A 26,047-nucleotide genomic window follows, 5' to 3' on the forward strand; every position below is an offset into this window, starting at 1 on the left:
AAACTGCAATCATTAGCCCTGAGCTGGGCCTCCGATGCGGGAGATGGGCTGCCATGGGTGGGAAAAGGAGATGGTAATTCGGATGCACAGGAGAGTTATGAATGTGTGCAACATAACTGGCAAGCAGTTGTGCACGCCTAACCTTCAATGCAGGGACTCCGGCCTCCACCACGACACTGTCACTGGACTCGTTCTAAAAGAACCTGTCGTTAGGCAAACACCACAGTGGTGCACTGCGTCGAGTAAACACAATGCCGAGGGTGCCACCGAACCATAAACCACACTCCCATAGTCAAGGCGGGATTGAACAAGAGCTCTGTAGAGGTGCGGCAGCATAGAGCAATCTGCACCCCAATTGGTGTTGCTCATGCAGCGGAGGACACTGAGGTGCTGCCAGCATTCTCACTTAAGCTGATGAAGGTAAGATAGCCAGGTCAACTGGGCACCGAAAACCAGTCCTAAGAATCAATATGCCTCCACTACAGTGAGTGGATCATCATTAAGATGAAGTTCTGGTTCTGGATGAACGGTACGACTCCGACAGAAGTGCACGACACATGACTTCACGGCTGAAAACTGGAAGCTGTGGGCTAGAACCCACGACTCCGCCTTGTGAATGTCTCTGTCTCCCCACAGGCGCCGCTCAGCAACACCAGTACTGGAGGAGCAGTAAGAAATGCAGAAGTCATCCGCATACAGAGAAGGTGAGACAGATGGCCCTACAGCTGCTGCAAGACCGTTAATGGCCACTAAAAATAGAGACACACTCAATACAGAGCCCTGTAGGACTCAATTCTCCTGGATTTGGATGGACCTATGGGAGGCATCAACTTGGACATTGAAAGTACGAAGTAACAGGAAATTTTGGATAAAAATCGGGAGCGGGCCTCAGAGACCCTACTCGTATAATGTGGCAAGGATATGATGTCGCCATGTCGTGTTATACACTTTTCGTAATTAAAAAAAGATGGCAACCAGGTGTTGGCATCTGGAAAAGGCTGTGCGGATGGCAGACTTGAGGGACACAAGATTATCAGTGGTAGAGCAACCCTGGCGGAAGCCGCCCTGACATGGAGCCAGTAGGCCATGTGACTTCACGACCCAAACCAACCGCCAACACACCATATGTTCCAGCAGCTTACAAAGAACGTTGGTGAGTCTGACGGGCCAATAGCTATCCATCAGGCGGGTTTTTACCAGGTCTGAGCACCGGAATAATGGTGCTCTCCCACCACTGTGATGTAAAGATGCCATCGTACCAGATCCGGTTGAAGATGACAAGGAGATGTCACTTATAGTCAGATGAGAGATGTTTAATCATCTGACTGTGGATCCGATCTGGCCCAGGAGCTGTGTCAGGGCAATGTGCCGGGGCAATGAGGAGCTCCCACTCTGTAAATGGGGCATGTAGTGAACGACATCACTTTCCCTTCCAGCCACCATTTGAGAGTGCAAAAAGCTGAGAGGTAATTCTCCGATGCAGAGGCTCGAGCATAGTGCTCAGCAAAGTGCTCGGCAATCGCATTTTCGTCGGTAGATAACATGCCATTTATGTTAACACCGGGAACATCTGTTGGGGTCTGGTACCCGAAAACACGTTTTATCATTGCCAAGACTTGGGAAGGTGACGTATGGCACCCAATGGCCAAGACGTATCTCTACCAACACCCCTGCTTCCATCGTTTGAAAGGTGGCGAACGCAGGCACAGAGCTGTTTAGAAGCTATGAGGTGTTCCAGGGAAGGGTGCTGCTCATGTCACTGTAGAGCTTGTCAATGCTCCTTAATTGCTTCAGCGACTACGGGCGACCACCAACGGACTGCCTTTCGCCGTGGGCACCCTACAGAGCAAGGGATCACGTTTTCTGAGACAGAAAAGATAGTTGTAGTCAACTGCTCAAGCATCACATCGATGTTACCAGGTGCCAGAGATTCAATGGTGACAGCAGAGGTGATAGTTTCCCAGTCTGCCTCGTTTAAAACCCATCTGGGCAGGCGCCCATGGGCCTGACGCTAGGGCAGTGACAGGAAGATGGGGAAGTGATCACTACCACACAGGTTGTCATGTGCTCTCCAGCAGACAGATGGGAGAAGGCCAAGACTGCAAACAGAGAGATTAATGGCCAAATATGTGCCATGTGCCATACTGAAATTTGTGGGGGTACCTGTATTTAAGAGGCAGAGATCGAGTAGTGACAGTAAATTTTTGACACATCTGCCTCTGCCAGTAAGCACAGTGCCACCCAACAAGGCTTTATGAGTGTTAAAATCTCCCAAAAGTATGAAAGGTTTAGGGAGTTGACCAATCAGTGCAGCTCCCGAGGTAGGTGGTGTGGGAGCAACAGGGAGGTAAGTCCCCCAGATCATCAAGTGGGCAGGTGTAGTCCTCTGGCTTGGAGAGTCGATGAGAATTCGCAGAACAGATGGGGCTACAACTGTTCTCGTAGTGGCGGTGTAAGAGGAGGTCACAGCCACAAGATGTAGGCGTTCAGATTCCCTCTTAGCCTCAGGGTAGGTCAGTCGGTCCAGGGTCTTGTATTCCATGATTTTCCTTTTGCGCTGTAAAATCCTGCAGTCTGGCGAGCGAGAGGAACGATGCTCTCGGCAGTTGACACAGATGGGAGGTGGGGCACATGGACTATTGGATGTGACGGACGACCACAATCTCGACAAGTGACGCTGGGAATACTGTGGGAAGACATATGGCCAGCACTTAAAGCACCGCATAGGGAGAGGATACATGGCTTTACATCACAGTGGTAGACCATCACCTTGACCTTCTCGGGCAATGTGTCACCCTCGAAGGCCAGGATGAAGGCACTGGTAGCAACCCATCGGACCCCGATGGATGTGCCGGACAAAATGAAAATGCCTCATCACTCTAAGTTTATGCACAGCTCACTGTCAGAATGCAAAAGAAGGTCCCTGTGGAATATAATACCCTGGACCATATTAAAGCTCTTATGGGGCATGATGATAACGTAAACATCCCCCAGCTTGTCACAAGCAAGCAAGTAACGCCCGTGATTGGGCAAAGGATGCTGTTTTTATCAAGACTGGCCCTGATCACATCATATTGGACAAGCTCCCCCCCCCCCCCCCCCAAACTTGTCCTCTACATGGTCTACAAAAAACAGTGGCTTCATCGAAACAAAAGAGTCCATCATTTCTCGTACATACGAGGTACCGCGGTGAATGTTCACTGCCATGCTTAGCCTGGCGTTCCTCCCTTTGGTGTGGCCTGGGAGGGGAATGATTTAGGGTCGTACTTCCTTGCATTGTACTGAGTCTTAGAACGCTTAGAGACTGCCGGTGTTTGATCACCAGCAAGTGATGATGTGGTACGCTTCATTGCACATCATCCATCCTGATGCCACCCACTCTGACCAGGGGACCTCCCTACGGGTGCCACCCACTTGCAGCAAAGGCCACCTGGCAGATGGCCATTGCCGGGAGTCCCGATGTCCTAGGGTGACAGGCATCTACTCCTTGGCATACTTGGGGAGTTAACGGCACAGGCAACAGCAGAGCACTCCCTGTGTTGTCAGAGGGCTACAACCAACAGGGTACATGGTGGCCCCACTACAACGGACTGGCTACCGTGCTGGAGTCAGGTGCATCATTGGCGCATAAAGCAACACTGCAGAGTGCATGGTGGAAAATGCACCCAGGAAGGTGTGCTCGCCCAAGAGATGGAGAATGAAGGGACTGCAATGTGACGATGAGAAAGCGGGCTATAGATCTCAAGGCACGATGGACATGATGCACCATGTAAGGCGCCCTTCCCCAATTGGCTTGCTCTTTGGAAAATTTTTGAAGAATGTAGTTCAAACCCTACAGGGGACCATCACATAAAGGCCGAAACGTGAGAGACTCCTTTTAGTCGCCTCTTACGACAGGCAGGAATACCTCGGGCCTATTCTTACACCCGGACCCGCAGAAGTAATATGCTTATTACTGGCGGAAGTAAAGCCGTGAGGACGGGGCGTGAGTCGTGCTTGGGTAGCTCAGTTGGTAGAGCACTTGCCCGCGAAAGGCAAAGGTCCCGAGTTCGAGTCTCGGTCCGGCACACAGTTTTAATCTGCCAGGAAGTTTCATATCAGCGCACACTCCGCTGCAGAGTGAAAATCTCATTCTGGGAATATGCTTATTGTTCTGGAGACACCAGGGAGGGGGACTTCTTGAGGGAGACAAATCCCTGGCAGGTGTCAGAGAAGAGGGTTTCTTCTGAGGAGGAGCAGTTCCATGAGGGGAGGAAATGAGAACCACTCAGGGGGAGGAAAGGGAAGAGGGAAGAGGTATGGGGTATAGGAGACAGAACGACGATGACAACGTGGATGCAGTGTAGCAGCAGCCGCCGAGCCGAGAGGACGTGCAGCAGAGCAGCGGCAGCACTTGTGTTATAAACTGTAAATTAATTTAGTCTTTGGTTTTTGTTCATGTGATTCTGCAAAGAAATGACCTGTATGTGTGTACTTTACTGTGTTAGAAAATTAACCATAGTTTTTGTTTCTGTGTAAGTCTTGTGAATATCCTTGTGCAGGGCGGCTTCCTAGTTTAAATTTTCCATGTAGAGAAATTTATTTCTGTTTAATAGCTTGCAGTCTCAGAGAACAGTGAGAAATCTACACATCAACTTTTAGTGTTGCTTTACTCTCCTTTGGTATATTTTCAAAGTCAGTAGCACCATTTGAGACCTTATATCTATTTTATACATAGTACAATATGGCTAGGGACTGTGCTTGTTGTGAGCAGACACAAGGAGAGTTGGCTGCCGTCCATAAACAGCTGGAAGCTGCATTGGCTACCATTGACAAGCTTCTAGTTAATGCTTGAAGTTGCAGTGACATCGGGGTGCCAGTGACAAGACCTGTGACACCTTTGGTGTCACTGGAATCCCCTGGTGACCCAGATGTCGTTGCGGCTTCTGATACACAACATCTCATCTCACCGGCCTGTCCTCACTCCAGAGTGGGTGGCAAACAGTGGAGGGTTTGCGTGTCACTGGGCAGAAGGTGAAAGTGGGAATAGACTGGCTCCCTACATCTTAGCAACAAGTACAAGTGCTTCCCAGCGTTGTTGATAACTCTAGAGCCAGCATGGGATGCCTCTCCTGTTGGGTCAGCGGTCGATTTTCCTGCCATTCCAGACAAGTACAGAGGGTGGGTATGCTAGTCATTGGGAGCTACAATGTTAGGCAGGTGAAGGAGCACCACAGGGAGATAGCAGGCAAGGTGGGAAAGATTCCAGTGTGCATTCAGTACACTTGCCGGGAGGTCTCATCTGTGATGTGGAGGAGGCTCTGCTGGTGGCTATCAAGCACACTGGGTGCAACCGGCTGCATGTAGTTGCACATGTCGGCAGGAATGACACCTGCCACTTGAGTTCTGAGGCCATCCTCGGCTCCTTTCGGCAGCTGGCTGATTTGGTGAAGGCAACTAGCAACGCACATAGGTTGTAGGCTAAACTGTCTATTTGTAGCATCGTACCCAGGGTTGATTGCGGTCCTCTAGTTTGGAGCAGAGTGGAAGCTCTAAACCAGAGGCTCAGACGGCTGCAGAGTTTTAGGGTTCCCCTTCAAAGGTCAGGTGTGCACTACACGCAGGAAGTGGAGTACGTGTGACATGCACTTGGAGCTTTTTTAGGCTAGAGGACTCCTCCCTTGGAGCAAAGATGATTTGCCTACTAATTCAGCCTAAGTGACCTCAGAGAATCTCGGTTCTTGCAGGTCAGAGATAAAATAGATTAATATGATTTTAGTAAACTACAGGAGCATCCAAGAAATGGCCCCAGAATTAGTATCGCTTACTGAAGGTTATAATGCACAGATAGTATTAGGAACAGAAAGCTGGTTGAAGCCAGACAACGAAATCCTAAGTCCAGATGGGATTGTTTATGGTAAGGACAGGTTAGTCGCCATAGGTGGCGGCGTGTTTATTGCAGTAAAAAGTTAGACAAAATCTAGTGAGGTTATCATGGATTCCAAGTGTGAATTAATCTGGGTGAAATTGATTATCACGGATTCCAAATGCGAATTAAGCTGGGTGAAATTGAGTATCAAAGAATGGTCAAAAATGGTGGTCGAATGCTTTCACAGACCACCTGGGTTAGGATCTGTAGTTGTAGGGTGCTTCAGACAGAACTTTCAGAATATCATTAGTAATTTTCCTGACCATGTAGTTGTAATAGGGAGTGACTTCAACTTGCCAGGTATAGATTGGGAGTATTATATACCATCAAAACTGGTGCCAGAAACAGGGAATCGTGTGGCATTGTTCTGGATGTCTTGTCCGAAAATCACCTTGAGCAGATAGATAGAGAACCAACTCGTGAGGGTAATGTCTTAGACCTCCAAGGAACAAAAAGACCTGAACTTGTTGAATCACTTAACGTAGAGGAAGGTATCAGTGATCATAAGGCCGTGACAGCATCTATGATAACAGGTCCTACAAAGAATGTTAAGAAATGTAGGAAGATACATTTGCTCAGCAAGGGTGACAGGATACAAATTTCAGGATCTCTCAGCAGTCAGCACCAAATATTCAATGATGAGGATGAAGATGTGGACAACAAGTGGAAAAAATTCAAAGGTATCATTCAATATGCCCTCGACAAGCACGTTCCGGGTAAAGTTTTAAGGGATGGGAAAGATCCACCATGGTTTAATAGCAGTGTTAGAAAAGTGTTACATAAACAAAGAGCCTTTCATTTCAGACTCAAGATAAGTAAAACCCTAGCTGACAAACAAAAGTTGAACAAAGCAAAAATGAGTGTAAGGAGAGACTCGCTCAATGATTTTGAAAGTAAGACGTTATCAACCAACCTGAGTAAAAACCATAAGAGATATTGGCGTACGTAAAATCAGTAAGTGGGTCAAAATCATCTATTCATTCTTTCAGCAAACACACTGGCACCAAAATGAAAGAGAGAAGGCCAAAATACTGAATTCGGTCTTCCGGAGTTGTTTCACTGCGGAAAATTGCATACTGTCCCTCCTTTCAATCGTCGTGTGAACATCAAAATGGCAGATATTGAAATAACCAAATGCAGAATTGAAAAGCAGCTACAATTTCTTAGTAGTGGAAAGGCTATAGGGACCAGATGAGATACCTATTAGATTCTATAAAGATTATGCAAAAGAACTTGCTCCCCTTCTAGCAGTAATTTATCATAGATCACTTGAGCAACGAATAGCACCTAACAACTGGAAAAAAGCGCTGGTCATTCCCATTTTTAAGAAAGGCCGTAAGTCAGATCCACACAATTATAGACCTATATCGTTGATGTCAATCTGTTGTAGAATTATGGAACATGTTTTATGCTCAAGAATTGGGACGTTCTTGGAAAATGAACATCTCCTCTATTAAAATCAAAATGGATTCTACAAACAGAGATCCTGCGGAACTCAGCTTGCTATATCCTTGATTTCAAGTAAGGCATCTGACAATGTCCCACATTGCCGTTTAATGAAAAAAAAAACGAGCTTACAGAGTATCGGAGCAGACCTGCGACTGGATTCAGGGCTTTCTTGCAGATAGAACTTAACATGTTGCTCTTAATGGAACTAAATTGACAGATGTAAAGGTAGTATCCGGAGTACCACATGGAAGTTTGATAGGACCACTGCTGTTTACAATATATATAAATGATCTAGTAGAAAGCATCAAATGCTCTTTAAGGCTATTCGCAGATGATGAAGTTGTTTATACCAAAGTAGCAATGCCAGAAGATAGTAAGAATTTGCAGAACAACCTGCAGAGAATTGATGAATGGTGCAGACTCTGGCAGTTGACCCCAAATGTAAATAAATGTAACATATTGCGCATACATAGGAAAGACAAACACTTGGAGACAGCACCTGCTGTAAAATATCTAGTCATAACCATCCAGAGCGACCTTAAGTGGAATGACCATATAAAACAGATAGTGGGAAAAGCAGACACCACACTCAGATTCATCATAAGAATCTTAAGTAAATGTAAATCATCCATGAAAGAAGTGACTTATAAGGCACTTTCCCACCAGATTCTTGAGTATTGTTCATCTATCTGGGATCCCTATCACATAGGACTGATAGAGGAGATAGAGAAGATCCAACAAAGAGTGGTGTGTTTTGTCACGGGCTCGTTTAGCTGGCGAGAGAGTGTTAGAGAGATGCTAAACAAACTCCACTGGCAGAAATTACAAGAGAGGCGTTGTACATCACGGAGTGATTTATTATTGAAATTTCCAGACAGCACTTTTCAGGAGTCGGACAACATATTACTTACCCCCACATACATCTTGCATATTGACCACAAGGAGAAAATTCTCGAAATGCAGAGGCTTACTGACAATCATTCTTCCCATGCACTATTTGCGAGTGGAACAGGGTAGGTGGGATCAGATAGTAGTACCGAAAGTACGCTCCGCCACACACCATTAGGTGGCTTGCGGAGTATGATGTAGATGTAGATGCAACAAAAGAGAAGGGTGACATTAAAGACACCGGGTCAGAGTAAGATGGACAGTCAAGAGTTTTCTATTCTGAATCTTCCTTTCCATTTCATTGCTCAGGCAATCCAGAGAGTGAGGAGAGTAAAAGTCAGATCAGTTCATGCATTTGGATGGTGGGGTGCGAGGCTCTCCATGTGGAGAGTGCACCCACAATTGCCTCATCACATTGCGAAGACATGTGATCAAAACAGAGATGCTGGTAACAGCATATTGACGTGGATAAAGGGTTTCACGTCACAATGGTAAACCATAAACTCTATTTCTTTCGGATGGTATCCCCCTCAAAAGCCAGAATGAAAGTGTCAGTATCAACACAATTGTCCTTAGAACCTCTGGACTCGCCAGATGAAATGAATGTCGTGCAGTGCCAGGTTAGTCCGTGGTTCCTAACCAGACTGAAGGACGAGATCCGCATGGAACATAATAGCCTGGATCATATTTGAGGACTAGTGAGGAGTGATGACCACCAGGATGTCTTAAGTGCCCACAAACACAAAGAGAGGCTGACTTACTGGCAGAACCTCATTTAATCAGTAGGGAACCACATCGCATCTTACTGAGTGAGTCTACTTCACTAAACTTATTTTCTGTGTGTTCGACAAAAAAGAGTAGTTTAATAGTGGTGAAAATTTCCCCATCTGTCCTGGAACAAACCATGTAAGGGGAAAAGGGTTTCACCCCGATCTGGAGGACCTGGCCTTCCTCCTAGAGGATGGCCAGTGATGAGAAGGCAGAGGAACCAAGAGTAGGGCCAGGCAGAGAACTGTTCCTTTCTGATGAGATGGTCCGAGACAAGTGGCCAGAAGTGTGGAACTTAACACGCTACATGTGCAGAGCATCTGGCCTGGTACAACCCACTATGATCAGGAGTCACCCCATGGGTGCCACCCAGTTGCAGCCAGGGCTACCTGGCACGGTGGTACTTGCCTGGCTGGGGGAGCAACCCACACTGGAGATGCTAGGTAGCGAGTTCTTCCCCAAGTGGCTCACACTACAGAAACAATTTAGAAAGGGGGGTCAAACACCAAGGGCAACCTGAAAAAGACAAAACAAAAAAATAAAAGGGAGAGTGAATAAGCAAGACAAGAGCATAAAGGAATGGCTGGGATGTCATACAGGGAAACACCAAGGGAGATAGAGGGGGTGGAGAGGGAGGAGCTAGCATGGAAAGCAGTGGACATTGGGATGGGAAAGCAGCCTGGGAGAGAAGAGAGGTTGCAACAACTCAGAACCCCATGTGCACCACACACATAGCCACAAAAGAGATTACGGGACAGGGCTGGGAGGAGGGGGGATAGACGGCAGAGGGAGGGGGGGGGGGAGGGGAGGTGAGGCATATCACGTTCACAAGATTGGAGGCAGACCCACGACTTGCCAGAAGATTTCTGCATCACGAAAATGAGCATACGGAGAGCAACAAGACATCTGTTCAATGACTTTGAAGGGGTTTTGGTCTTACATAAAACTGGTAAATGGTTCTAAATCATCTATTGAGTTCCTCAGTGACCACAAAGGCACCAAAATGGAAGATAACAGAGGTAAGACCGGATATAGAATTTGATCTTCCATAGTTGTTTCACCGTGGAAGATCGTAATATGGCCCATCCCTTCAATCATCATACAAATGTCAAAATGGCAGATACTGAGATAATCAAACACAGAATAGTAAAACAACTACAATCGGTCAGTAATAGAAAGGCATCAGAGTTAGATGAGATACCTGCAAGATCCTACAAAGATTATGTGAAAGACATGCTCCTCTTACAGCAGCAGTTTATCATAGAACAGGGAAGAAATGAAGGGAACCTAGAGATTGAAAAAAATAGCAGAGGTCATTCCTTTTTTTCAAGAAGGGTCATAGGACAGATTCACATAATTACAGGCCTATATCATTGAAATCAATAAGCTGTAAAATTATGGAACCAGTTTTGTGCTCAAGAATTATTACATTTTTAGACAACAAAAATCTCCTCTATAAAAATCAACATGAATTCTCCAAAAATATATCATGAAAAACTCAGCTCATTCTGTTCTTCCATAAGATGCTTAATGTTGTAGACAATAATGCTCAGGTTGGTGCCACGTTCCTTGACTTTGGGACGGCATTTGACACCATCCCGCACCACTGTTTTATGAAAAAGAGAAAGAAAGAGAGAGAGAGAGAGAGAGAGAGAGAGAGAGAGAGAGAGAGAGAGATGGAAAGGTAATTTCCAGAGTACCCTAAGGAACTATGACAGGACCACTACTGTTTACAATGTACATAAATAAACTAGCAGGAAGTGTCAGAAGCTCATTAAGACTGTTTGCAGATGATTCAGTTGTCTATAAGAAAGTAGCTTTGCCAGAGGACGGTATCATTTTACAGAATGAGCAACAGAGGATTGATGAACTGTGCAGACTCTGGCAGTTAACCCTGAATTGAAATAAATGTAACATATTGAGCATACATATGAAAAGAAATCCCCTACTGCACAACTACTGATGGCAAGACGGCAAATTGCTCGAAACAGTATCTATCATAAAATATCTAGAAGTAACTATCCAGAGTGACCTTAAGTGGAATGACCACGTAAAACAAATAGTAAGAAAAGCAAATGTAAGACAGAGTCTCATAGGAAGAATCTTCAAGAAATGCAACTCACCCACAAAAACTTATCTGGCACTTGTTCGACCGATTCGTGAGTACTATTCATCAATCTGGGACTCATACCAGGTAGGAGTGATAGAAGAGATAAAATAAGATACAATGAAGAGTAGCGCGTTACATCACAGGATCATTCAGTCGGCACAGAGATACTCAACAAACTCCAGTCGTATACGCTACAAGAGAGCATTGTCCAATGCAGAGGGGTTTATTATCAAAATTTCAAAACTCTGGGAAGAATCGGACAACATATTACTTCCTCCAACTTACATCACACAAAATGACTGTGATGAGAAAATTTGAGATATTAGAGCTAAAACAGGGTCTTACGAACAATTAATCTTCCCACATGCCTTTCGCAAGCAGAACAAGAAAGGGAGGAATCACTTAGTGGTATCAGAAGTACCCCCGCCACACACTGTCAGCTGGCTTGTGGAGTACTGATGTAGAGTTAGACAGAGCATTAAAAACTTACACTTAGAAAGGTGTTCCATATCCCCAAATGCATCACAAACACAACAATGCTAGGATGTACACAATGACCTTCAATACTGCAACCAAGATCCACAAGGTGTCATATCCAAACTCTTGAATGGCAATGAGACTTGGCCCCACTACTATGAGCCAGAGAGCAAAGGCCAATTAATGCACTGTAGGCATACAGCCAGGATCAGCTGAAGTAGTTCTGTACGGCACCTTGAGAAGGAAAACACATAGCCACAGCCTTTTGGAACAAGGATGGAAACAGGGTCCACTGTTAACAGAATGCTGTAAGTTGAGACTCTTCGGAGGCTGCACTGTGCAGTTCAAAAGTAACTGCCAAGGAAATGGATGAAAGAAGTGCTCCTGCAACAAGATAATGCTTTTCCCCATACAAGTTGGAGAACAATGGCTGCCACTGCAAACAGTGGTTTCCCCATACTGCCACTTTCATCGTATTCTCCTGAGTTGGCCCTTTCTGACTGTCACTACTGATTGTGGCTATGAGGAAAATATGGAACAGACATCATTTCGCAGATGTCCTGGAACTGCGAGTAGCTGTCCTGTGGTGGGTATGATGTACTCCAAAAAACTGGTTAGAGGGGGGTCAACAGAGGTTACAAGATTGTTGTAACATAAAGGCGATTGTGCTGAGAAAGAGCATGTAGATGCCATGGGATACAGGATCTTAATGAGAGAGAGAGAGAGAGAGAGAGAGAGAGAGAGAGAGGCCTTTAAGTAGAATATCATGATAATGTTTTGAAAGAAGTGTACCATGCGAAGCTTCAAAGGAAGACATCAGAATATTTTGGAGAATGTAACACTAGCAAAAAAAAATTCACAAATATTAAAAAATTCACAAATATTAAAAATTTCACAAGCCGAGAACTTTCAATGGTCAGAAGAAATTTATCTGGACACCATACACAACTGCACTCTATTTGCTGGAATGAAAAACAGAAGATGAAAGTTGAAAAGTTAAATGTATCCTTTTTTAACCTTTTTTTGAACTTTATCTCCATATTTACAGCACTCACTCAATGTTTTTACTCATAATTAAATACTGTGTCCCAGACTTTAGAATCTGCTCAGTGTCATAGATTGTTGTTCATTGTTCACTCTACCACAGGGCAGGCAACTGACCAATGTCAATTCTAATTAGCTATCTGCCAATTCATAATAAATAAGACCTTGAAGATGCTATCAACCAGAAATTGAAAAGACTCACAAGCAGCAAAGAATGAAAACATTTCTAAAAACGTGTAGAAGGTAATTTTATTAATGAATGATACCACTACAGAAATGTTTTTTTTTTGTTTTACTCTCTGTTCATCATATGGCACATATTTAGTTATTATTATGAAATGCAGAAACATGTGATGTGGAGTATTACTTTCAACCTAGATTCCCGAAAGGAAGTGCACTACCCACAACTATGTGCATAAAAATAAATTTTAACACTTGTTTTCACATTGTTACTGTTGTTATGGTCTTCAATCGAGAGACTTGTCTGATGCATCACTCCATCCTACTCTATCCTGTGCAAGCTTCTTCACCTTCGAGTTACTGCTGCAACCTACATCCTTCTTAATCTGCTTTGTGTATTAATCTCTTGGTCTCCCTCTATGATTTTTACCCTCCACGCTTCCCTCCAATACTAAATTGGTGACCCCCTGATGCCTCAGAAAGTGTCCTATCAACCGATCCCTTCTTCTAGTCAAGTTGTGCCACAAATTCCTCTTCTCCCCAATTCCATTCAGTACCTCCTCATTAGTTTCATGATCTACCCATCTTCTTAGTACCACATTTCAAAAGCTTCAATGCTCTTCATGTGTAAACTATTTATTGTCCATGTTTCACTTCCATACATGGCTACACTCCAAATACTTTCAGGAAAGACTTCTTGACCTTTAAATCTATACTCGATGTTAACAAATTTCTCTTCTTCAGAAACGCTTTCCTTGCCATTACCAGTCTGCGTTTTATATCCTCTCAACTTCGATCATCATCAATTATTTTGCTCACCAAATATCAAAACTCCTTTACTACATTAAGTGTCTCATTTCCTAATCTGATTTCCTCAGCATCACCCGACTTAATTCGACTACATTCCATTATCCTCGTTTTGCTTTTGTTGATGTTCATCTTATACCCTCCCTTCAAGACACTGTCCATTCCGTTCAACTGCTCTTCCAAATCCTTTGCTATCTCTGACAGAATTACAATGTCATCGGCGAACCTCAAAGTTTTTATTTCTTCTCCATGGATTTTAATACCTACTCCGAATTTCTCTTTTGTTTCCTTTACTGTTTGCTCAATATACAGATTGAATAGCATCGGGGGGAGGCTACAACCCTGTCTCACTTCCTTCCCAACCACTGCTTCCCTTTCATGTCCCTCGACCCTTATAACTGCCATCTGGTTTCTGTACAAATTTTAAATAGCCTTTTGCTCCCTGAATTTTACCCCTACCACCTTCAGAATTTGAAAGAGAGTATTCCAATCAACATTGTCAAAAGCTTTCTCTATATCCACAAATGCTAGAAACGTAGGTTTGCCTTTCCTTAATCTTTCTTCTAAGATAAGTCGTAGGGTCAGTATTGCCTCATGTGTTCCAACATTTCTACAGAATTCAAACTGATCTTCCTCGAGGTCGGCTTGTACCACTTTTTCCATTTGTCTGTAAAGAATTCGTGTTAGTATTTTGCAGCCTTGGCTTATGAAACGGATAGTTTGGTAATTTTCACATCTGTCAACACCTGCTTTCTTTGGAATTGGAATTATTATATTCTTCTTGAAGTCTGAGGGTATTTCACCTGTCTCATACATCTTGCTCACTAGATGGTAAAGTTTTGTTAGACCTGGCTCTCCCAAGGCTGTCAGTAGTTCTAATGGAATGTTGTCTACTCCCGGGGCCTTATTTCGACTTAGGTCTTCCAGTGCTCTGTCAAACTCTTCACGCACTATCATATCTCCCATTTCATCTTCACCTACATTCTGTTCCATTTCTATAATATTGTCCTCAAGAACATCGCCCTTGTATAGACCCTCTATATACTCCTTCCACCTTTCTGCTTTCCTTTCTTTGCTTAGAACTGGTTTCCATCTGAGCTCTTGATATGCATGCAAGTGGTTCTCTTTTCTCCAAAGGTCTCTTTAACTTTCCTGTAGGCACTATCTATCTCACCCCTAGTGATACATGTCTCTACATCCTTACATTTGTCCTCTACCCGTCCCTGCCTAGCCATTTTGCACTTCCTGTCGATCCTGGTTTTGAGGCGTTTGTTTCCTTTCGCCTGCTTCATTTACTACATTTTTATATTTTCTCCTTTTATCAATTAAATTCAATATCTCTTCTGTTATCCAAGGATTTCTACTAGCCCTCGCCTTTTTACAGACTTGCTCCTCTGCTGGCTTCACTATTTCATCTCTCAAAGCTACCCATTTTCTTCTACTGTCTTTCTTTCCCTAATACTCTCACTGAATCTCTCTACAACCTCTGGTTCTTTCAGGTCCCATCTCTTTCAGTTCCTACCTTTTTGCACTTTCTTCAGTTTTAATCTACAGTTCATAACCAATAAACTGTGGTCAGAGTTCACATATGCCCCTGGAAATGTCTTACAATTTAAAACATGTTTCCTAAATCTCTGTCTTACCATTATATAATCTATCTGAAACCTTCCAGTGTCTCAGGCCTCTTCACATATACAACGTTGTTTCGTAACTCTTAAACCAAGTGTTAGGTATGATTAGATTATGCTCTGTCCAAAATTCTAACAGGCAGCTTCCTCTTTTATTCCTTATCCCTAGTCCATTTCTTCTCTTCCTTTTCCTACTATCGAATTTCAGTCCCCCATGACTTAAATTTTTGGCTCCCTTAACTATCTGAATAATTCCTTTTATCACATCATGGGTGTGGGCTCGTGTATATCTTGACTACAATAATGCTTTCACTATGCTATTCGTAGTAGCTTACCCACTTTCCTATTTTTTCTTATTCATTATTAAACCAACTCCTGCATTGTCCCTATTTGATTTTGTATTTATAATCCTGTATTCACCTGACCAGAAGTCTTGTTCCTCCTGTCACTGAACTTCACTAATTCCCACTATATCTAACTGTAACCTATCCATTTCCCTTTTTAAATTTTCTCACCTACCTGCCCAATTAAGGGATCTGACATTCCACGTTCCGATGCATAGAACACCAGTTTTCTTTCTCCTGATAATGACGTCCTCCTGAGTAGTCCCTGTCTGGAGATCCGAAAGAGGGACTATTTTACCTCCAGAATATTTTACTCAAGAGGACACCATTACCACTTAACGATACAGTAAACCTGCATACCCTCAGGAAAAATTATAGCTGTAGTTTCCCCTTGCTTTCAGCCATTCACAATACCACTACAGCAAGGCCGTTTTGGTTGATGTTACAAGGCAAGATCAATCATCCAGACTGTTACCCCTGCAACTACTGAAAAGGCTGCTGCCCCTCTTCAGGTACCTCATGTTTGTTTGGCCCCTCAAAAGATACACCTCAATTGTGGTTGCACCTATGGTACAGCTATCTGTATTGCTGAGGCATGCAAGCCTCCCCACCAACGACAAGGTCAATGGTTCATGGGGGGTTTTCACATTAGTTATCAGGTAATGATTCCTAAGTTAAACAAATAGCCTATGAATACGTATCAGAGCATAACAAAATTAAATTAAACTACTCACCTCTCTGTCAGTAAGCAATCCTGACTGGGCAGCCCCAATGGCAAACTCTTCCACTGTCATAAGAGGAAAGCGTACCAATGACAGAGCACGGCCAAGTACAGATCGCTGATTTTCTGGGGTGATAGGCAGCTGTTGTCTTGCACATTCACATTCAGACCACCTGTCACATTTTAAGTAATGGTTAATTTTGAACTCAGAGAGTAGAATTATAAGCATCTACATTATGAAACATTACATATAAAGGTCAGCAACACCGAGTACATAAACTGTAAATATATAAACAATTCATCCACCCTCCCTCCACCCCCCCATCCTACATATATACTACCTTTTATGGAAATGAAGCTCCAATGAAACATTACAACATATCGTAACTCCTATTACAGAAAGTAAATGAAACCTTCGAACATGTGATACGATTAGCGACATGTAATAAATTAATATTGAACATAAAAGAAACATTATGCATTTCAGCATAAGGAGAGAAAAACAACTCTGTCACATTAAGCATATATGAAAAAATTATAAACTGTTTAACAAACTTGAAGTTTCAGGAATGAGCTTGTCAACTAACATGGGATGAGAATACAAAGATACTGGCAAAAAGATCATCATCAGCTTGTTATGCTCTCAGGGTCTTAGAACCCATTTGCAAAAGCCAATATCTTGTAACATACTAAGCCTATGTACACTCAGTCCTCAGTTATAGGATTCTTTTTTGGAGATCAAAGGCACAAAACATGAACACAGTTTTAGAACTGTGTAAAAGAGCCACATGAATAATAACTAGAATTTGTACTTGGACTCATTGTAAATAGCTGTTTAAAATATTGGGCAACCTTGTTGCACCAAGTTATTGCACCCTCCAGTCTGTGGCGCACAGCATAAAAAATCTTACCAATTATTTAACTAATAGTTCTATATATAACGATGGAAAAAAAAACCCAACTCTAAACAGCATTTTCTATCGTAGAACAAAATCATGAACAAACATCCAAAGGGAATGAAAAAGATTACTAAAATACATCTGTTAAAAAAGGCAGCTAAAACATTCTTCATAACCAATTCACACTACACAATTGAAGTTTACTTAGAGGTCTCAGAGAAAGCAGTAAACCATGATCATATATTGAAATGTGACAGGGTATTGTAATTATGCCCTTTCATTACTAATCCCTGTATCATTGTGAAATGATGACTGGATGAGTAAAGGCAGATAAATACATTAATAATTAAATAAATTCCTTTGTATGTTTTTGGTTAACCTGCACAGTACTGAGGTCCCCTTGCAGGGCCATAGAACCTTAATACTTTGGTACTTACTTTTACTGTATTTTGCAAATGTTCTTTGTGTATTATAAAAAATCAGCACAATGAAACAAAGCACAATGAAAACAAATCACAAGGGTTATGCTGACGGTTGTAATTGTCATCTGCAGAGTGATCTGACAATGGCAAACAAAACTGAAGATGTCACCAAGCTCATTCTCTGGTTGGTCATTGTTACAGTAGCTCTTTTCTTAACAACTACCTGTCAATCACTATGTTATTCTGATCCATGTGTTTACCTGTTCATTTGCATTTTCATACAATTTAGTACTCTGTGTTATCCCTCCAAACCAGTGCGCAAATATTACAGCTCAACTGAATCATTACAAAGGCTATTCAGTTACATCACCTCTCTCTCTTTGATTGCCTGTTATAACAAGACCACTGGGTGCATTACAATGCCGCCACCACCTCTCTCAACTACATTAATTAAAGATTCATATTCTCATGACTGATAATTTAATAAAGTAGATAATGACAGGTTTGACTAAAGAAATATCTTTATGTGCGATGATTTAGGATCTCCACAACGTGGCACATGAAAACTGTATGCCAAGTTGGCATTCCATCCAGATTACAGCCTTTTTCATGAAGCATACTAAGAATTACTTCAATCCTGTTGTGCATAAGCTAGTAACCCTTTCATAATTTCCCTTCAAGGTGCTAGTCTCATGGCACTATTGAAGAGTCTCTACAGAATTCATAAAGAAAAGTATAAATCATGTGGTCAAGTGTGCTGCTACAATAGAACAATACTTTACATGGGAGAATGCTGATAACCTTCAACAAGTTGGAGACATTGTGCTACTATGGAAAATGCTCTCTCTCTCTCTCTCTCTCTCTCTCCCCCCCCCCCCCCCCCCCCCCCCTGCATCCCCAAGGATCAGCCCACAGACACGTTGACCAGACCTCTCATATTTGGTGTCGCACGCAAAACGACAATAGGAGGGGGTGCCTGGGGTGCCTGCTTCGTATGATGAGTGTACCCGGTGGCACGCCGGCAGTGCCGGCTTCATTCTTGTGCAACAGCTGTGCTAGGTGAAGGGTCATCTCACAGACTGCGGAAGTTGCCTGTCATTATAGAATGACAGCACGTGATCAGACTCTACTTGGACTTGTATTCTGCAATTAATGTTCTCTGTTGCTTGTGTAGTACTGTGCTCAGCTTACTTCTGTGTTGTTAATAAAGAACTGCAGTTACTACAAAAAATGCACCTAAAATAATTCTGTAAACCACAGTATGCCAGGATAGCAGTTGTTAATAATGAGGTTATTGATGTTGGCTGCCATGACCACCAATAGCTGCTGTCAATCATTGTCACTCCGCTGTCACTATCACACCTGCAAACGAAATCACCATTTCCAATGAAATTGATGACTATCTGCCAACTGCACCATTACCAGATGATACCACCAGAGCAACATGACAATGTTTTATTAAGTTTCGGCTCTAGCACTACCTAAAGCATCCACAACACCCCTCTTCCACACACCTACTCTTTAGTTTACAGCTGAGAGGCAGAGGCAGCCAGGGAAACAATAGGAAAGGAAGGGAACACAATGTAAAATAGTGGATTTGGTGAGGGCAGGAGCACACGACAGGACAAGACTATGGAGACAGCAGAAAGGAAAGTATTACCATTTAATGGAGTGAAGAGGGAGTTATATCTTACATCCAACTCCACCCCTGTCACCATGCCTCCCAAGTCACTTGATTAACCCATTCACGCTATTCCCTCCGAAGTCTTTCTTGTCCTCTGTTCTACCTTTCCCCACCTCCCTTCCCAACCCATTCCTCTACTTCAAGTGCCATACCCAACTTCCCCCACATTTTGTGACTGGGTAGAAACACCAATGTCCCATTCCAGTCTCATTCCTTGCTGACACTGCCTCCTCGGCATCAAACTTCAATTCCCTCCATCCCTTCCACATTTCTTGTTCCACTCACTCACTCCACAGATCAGTGACATACTTCGCAGGTTTATATACTAAATGAGCACTTGCATGAAACACTATTCATATAAATAACTGTCATAAGCAAATAACTGCAGGGGTATAATAGTTATATTAATAATTAAAAGTGCACAGATGTGCAGACAAATACTTTCATAAAGGATTCCGAAATGTTTAAATTTATATTCAATGTTAACCTATTCCTTGTTTAAAAGCTTTTCTTGCAACTAAATGTCTGCATTTTAAATCTTCTCTACTTCAGCTATTGTCAATTATTTTGCTCCCCTAATAGCAAAACTTCTCTACTAATTTAAGTGTCGCATCCCGATATAATTCACTTAGGATTTCCCAATTTAATCTGACTACATTTCATTACTTGCGGTTTAGAGCTCCATGTCTTCATAAAATACATGATTAGTTCCCCTCGCTTTCAGCAGCATCACAGTTCCTACTGAACACCATAAATATTATAAGTACAAATCACAGATATCAATATGCACAGTCTAATGTAATTGGATGCATAAAAATATCTACTCACCAAGTGGCAGCAGGACAACACACACATAAAAAAAGTTTTACTTATGCAAGGTTTTGGAACTGGTGGCCCTTCTTCCGGCAGAAGAGTTGACGGGGAAGGAAGAAGGGTGAAGGGAAAGAACTGGCGAGTTCTAGGAAAAGGGGTAGAGTTCAGAAAAATCACCCAGAACCTCAGGTCACTGGAGACTTACCGGACGGGAGAAGGAGGAAAGACTAATTGTTAGAAATCAGGCTTTCCTTCTCATCCCATGTGGTAAAGTCTCCCATGATCCAGGGTTCGGGATGACTTTTCCGAACTCTACACCTTTTCATAAACCTCTTCTGTTCCTTTCTCTTCACCCCTCTTCAACCCTTATGCTGGAAGAATGAGCTACTGGCTCCAAAACCTTGTGTAAGTAAAATATTTTTATGTGTGCGATGTCCCGCCACCACTTGATGAGTAGGTTTTTTATCTATCCAATTTTATTGTCAAAAATTGATTATTTTCATTGTTATAATATGCACAGTCTGTCACTTCAGTTGCGGAAGTGACATTTTGGGTTTATAAGTTGGATCTTCAGCTCATCAACACAAAGCACAGAGATATTTTCACAAGCATCAATTCATTAGTTCAGTACTGATTTACATAAAAGTTTTTTCTAAACAAATTAAGACATTAGAGAAAAGACAGCCCAAATAAAGCTGTGTGCGTCACAAATATTAACAAATAAAAATAGTAAAACAAATAATAACAAATAAAAATAGTAAAACAAACATGGAGTCAGTATTTGAAGTCTCTTGGGAATAATTTTTGACCCATCCCAAGTAGGACAATAACTGATGATCACTGGAGCACTAATCCCACGATGAGTAATTTCTGTTCAGTAGAGGAGAGGTGTTTGAACTATACTACAATAATCTGATCTTGACAGTTTTAGACAAAAAACAACAGGTGAAGTGTTTCGTCCATTTTTCAAAGTTTTCCATTTTTAATGGGACATCCTCCTCTAGCATTACTTTTCCTCAACATTAGTTGTCGATATCAAGTGTTACTTTTCGAATTTTGGACAGGTCAATATCAGTTCAATTGTTTTTCTGAAAACTTTCATACAATTTTACACACAGTATGTTATATTTCAAGCTAAAATTTATGAAAAGGAATTATTTTGTAAAATATTTTAGTTTCAATGTTGTAATTGATAAGTACTAGTTCTGAATGTACAGTTCAATTTTTTTTAAATATTTGGAATTACAAATTATTTGCACACTTAAAACTTCTATTACATGATCCTGTACTATTTACTATGTTTATTTCTGGATGCATTTATGAAATAATAATTGAAATTAATAATGTAATGAAAACTAGTAGGAATTCATTTGTTAAGAAAAATTGTAAACCCTTTGGAATATTGATATTTCTGTGAAGTGTGAGAGTCTTAAGCTTGCCTCTGATGTGATCAGATGTACATTTGTGTAATAGATGTGAAGAATGTAATTTCAGCTTAGTTAATGTGAAAAATCAAAATACTGTATGATACTCTAAAATGTGAGCAAATCAATGAAAAATATATCTACATAAAAAATTTCACAACAACGATCTTCCAATTTATTTAGTTCAAACCAACTGTGAGGAGCTGATGTTAGATTTTCAGCTTCAAGAATCAGACCCCTAGGTCAACAAAACAAGCTAAGTAACTTGAAAGTTTATTGTAGTCTTGACTCCCCTCAGATCTTCATAAAAGACTTTGCTTATTAATGACTTGGACTGGGCATTGCTTAATGTGGACAATAACAGGAAGAAGGAAGGAAGGGGGGAGATTACACTTGTTACAATAGTCTCATACAGAAGTGCATTTTGACATACAATCCTTCTGAAAATACAATAAATGAAGAAATATGTCCATGGATGACCATGTAAGATTTTGTGTACATGAAAGACCACATAAACATGATAAGGCTGCACACTGTGCTGGACTAAGTAGTGACTATGTAATAAATTTTGAGGCACGAGTCGAAGGAGATTCTCAAACAACGCCTGATAAATTGTCTGCTCATAAACTGCTGAACAAAGTCATACTGATTCTTCAGTTTCTCCCTGCATATTTTTTGATCAAACAGTCCACAAGTGCACTGCCAATCTATGAGCTCATGCGGGCACATGGCAAACAGCACCCACAAGCCATTCCCTACAAAATCCAAAACTGAGGACACAAATCAGCAGCTGCAGAGATGATGATGTCTGTCTCTCTGTAGTAGTATAGGTGCATTTACTCTGTGTTCTGGGGAGGAGACTTCCCAGCCATCACAGATATCACCAGTGTAGCTGAGAAGATTGCAGCACAACTACCACCTAAAGCTGCTGAAGAAGTTTGTGAAACTTGTCATGTTCTGATAAGATCTAAGCCTTTTCAAACGACGCCTGATAAATTGTCGTGAGGCTGGTGTCTGCCCATAAACTGCTGAACAAAGTCATACTGATTCTTCATACTGATTCTTCAGTTTCTCCTGCATATTTTTTGATAAAACAGTCCACAAGTGTACTGCTGAGAGAGGGACCTGGGTTTGTTGTCAGAACTGTTGCAAAGACAATGCTACTGATGTTCTCTCCCACAAGGACTACACTGAGAGGATCCAGTGCCTGCTAAATGACTCTTACAGGAAGATAAATGCTGACACCACCAAGAAGATGGAGAACAGGACGAGAGCACTTCTCATGAACATGGATTTATCAGAGAAGATCACCAAGCATTTGTTAGCCAAAGAAGCCATTCCACCACGATTTTATGGGCTGCCTAAGATCCACAAAGATGGAGTACTATTATGCCCCAATGTCAGCAACATCAGGGCTTCCACATATTTGCTGGCAAAACACCCAACAGAAATACTAAGCCCTTTTGTGGGTAAATGGCCACATCACATCTGCGATACTGTCGATTTTCTGAATGACCTCGAACTTTAGGCTGACGGACTAGAAGATATCCTGGTGAGCTTTAATGTCATTTCATTATTCACCATGATGCTTGAAGACACTACCCCTTTCAAGCATGTGCTAACCACCATGTATTTTCTATTTGCTGTAGAATGCTATGAACAAACAGAGTAATGGGCAGCCCACTCTCAACTGTGACTGTGCTTCGATGAAGAAACCCTGATGTCATCAAAATGGAAATCCACCTGCTTTTCCCCATTATGTGGATGACATATATGTCATCTGACCCCATGGACGAGACAAACTTCTTGATTGCACATCTGAACACCACACATCCCAACATCAAATTCACAAAAGAGACTGAAGCAGAAGGAAGATTACCATCCACGAATGTTATGGTCGAGAGAAGAACTGATGGCAACCTAGGCCACAGTGTATATTGGAAGAGCACTGACCTGTATTTGCAGGCAGACAACTGTCACAATCCTGCACAGAAGACTGGCATTCTACACAGAGTGCACACCATCTCTGATGCAGAGTGTCTGCCCCAGGAACTGGAACACCTAAGAAAATTGTTCCAAAAAAAAAATGGTTACTCAGAATGGCAGATTAGGCATGCTCTCCGTTCCATCACTATGGAGATGGAAGAAGTGACACAGAAAGAGATAACCACTGCCTTTATACACAGTACATTTGTGCACTATTTGGAAAAATGCATTATCAGACAGTGTCAAAGATGACCTCTGTTTGTGGAAGGCCAGAATATATCAGATTCCAAGCCAATGTGCCAAGAGATACATTGGACAAACAGTGCTCACCATCGAAGATCAATGCCAAAACACCAGCAGCACACTCAACTAATGTACCCCAACAAGCCACCAGCTGCAGAGAACTGTTTCTTCAAGAAACATGATGGAATGCAAATGTACCATGATTTTAGCACATACTTCAAAATACTGGGGCAGTGTTGGTAGACAAGCCATCAAAATTCACACCAGGGCCAATCTCAACTGGGACTGTGGCTACAATCTCAGCAAGTCTTGGGAGCCAGCACTGCATCCAATTAAGAAGACATTCAGCAAACACAATGATCTGGTGGCCAGGGTGGACACAGTACCTACACCTACAATACCTCAGGCACTGGATCCATCGCCTCCACGGTTGCCAACATGCACCCTTGGCATGAACAACGTAGGGAATGGCTCGCAGTGGGAGGGGATATACATTGGCTGCATGCTCCCAGGAGCTCAGATCATCAGCCCACCTGATGATGGTGACATGTCTGACCACCAAAATATTTTACTTGCTGGACATTATGAACAACAGTACACACATGGAGCATTTAAAAAAAAAAAAGCCCACCAGATTTGAGCCAACTTCACAGTTCTTCAAGCATATGGCTCAAGATGGGATATAAGCCATGGGTACTGTAAGCAAATTAAGGAGATCGATCTCCAAAGATTTAGTCAACTAATATGAAAAAACATGAAATCATCTAAAGATGTAATATCAATGTGTTGGCAATGAAACGGAGTAACAATAATATTTCACATTCATTACCCAGAAGGTAAAATGTGTCATTTGGAACATACAAATGAAGATAGTTGTGCTAAAGCCACTTCAATTATTAAATCAGTCCATGCAAACATTGCATGGTACCATTATGTTCCAAAAAGCCAAGCAAAATTTTTCAGGGGGTCATATCTTGGCTTGTATTGATCACAGATATAAGGGATCAAGAGTATTTGATAGCCCTTAGCCTTGTGACTATTTGCATACTGACTGGAAGAATGGGAATACTGCAGCTACCCTAAGTACAGGATCAAAATTTAAACATTACACACTTGCTCCAGGCAAACTGAGCAAATCAGTTGGTTGTTCTGCGTTAGGTATGGTCTAAGTTGGACCTTAGGCACCTTTTGTTCATGGGCAGTTTCTGAGAAAAAACACAAAAAATTGTGGATATAGCCACATTTTTAATTTATATTCATGGCAAATCGTCAAAATTTTTGCCGTATACTCTTAAGATGATCTCAGGGAACCCTGAACCTTTTTCCAAAACCACTATCCATTACCAAGATTAAGAGGTTCGAAGTGTTTTAATTGATATAATGAACACAAGGTAAGGATTCTGAGGTCACCAAACTATGTTTTCAATTTCCAATTCTTCAAAATAAATAAATAAATAAATCTATACGACAAGTACTTCATGTGTATACAGTCTGTCTTGGCATGGAAATTGTTTGAGGGCATCACCAACCAGCAGAGTGATGTGAATTTGTTTGTAATTAGTCTAAAGTGAACTTATTGGATGGAAGACCTGTGCTCACTTTAAACTAGAGGAAGCATCTATTTTGTAGAGTGGTCACTTTACACAGTACATTTGTAGCACTGCTTTAATTTTTTTTCCTCAGGTGGAGGTTTTTTAGTATTTGGATGAAAATATAGAGATTCCCATTTAGATAAAAAGAACTCCTGTGTTCTTTGTTAATATTCTATTCTGTGTACTTATTTGTTGTTTATATGTAACAAAGTACATAATGTGCCGACTTAGCGGGTGCTGTTTGAAGTGGTCACTGTAGCAAGTATATATCTACTAATACCAGTATTGCTGGCCCCTGCTTCGATCACAAGCGAGGTAGATTATTCCTACACATGTCAGGGGCCTGAAGATAGTGTAATAAAGTACTGAAACTGGTTGCCTAATAAAATAAGGTCGAAATTTGATGTCTGGAAGGTGTTTAACTTGACATCATCCACTGAAGATGATGTGGAACTAGTAACTAGTAGAACTGTAAAAATTAAAACTGTTGTAATGTGAACACAGATGCACTGTCAGCAACACATATCATCCATAACTGAAAGTATGCTTCTCATGGCTCTTAAAGAAACGATATCAATGACAGCAATGAGGTTTTGCTTAGAGTATTAAAGATATGTTTTTCAACATCGACAACATAAACAATACAATTTTGTGTTAAGA

General features: G+C 41.9%; 1 protein-coding gene across 2 annotated transcripts in view; it reads right to left on the reverse strand.

The window, feature by feature from the left end:
* Nucleotides 1-26,047, reverse strand: part of LOC124622180 (BTB/POZ domain-containing protein 2-like) — an 87,133-nt gene that overhangs the window by 43,997 nt on the left and 17,089 nt on the right. For both annotated transcript variants that reach the window (XM_047147826.1, XM_047147825.1), the window contains exon 4: nt 16,338-16,497. In XM_047147826.1, the coding sequence (XP_047003782.1) occupies nt 16,338-16,497 (160 nt within the window). The remainder of the gene's footprint in view (nt 1-16,337; nt 16,498-26,047) is intronic.

The sequence above is a fragment of the Schistocerca americana genome, chromosome 7 (genome assembly GCF_021461395.2).
Source record: "Schistocerca americana isolate TAMUIC-IGC-003095 chromosome 7, iqSchAmer2.1, whole genome shotgun sequence".
Lineage (NCBI taxonomy): Eukaryota > Metazoa > Arthropoda > Insecta > Orthoptera > Acrididae > Schistocerca > Schistocerca americana.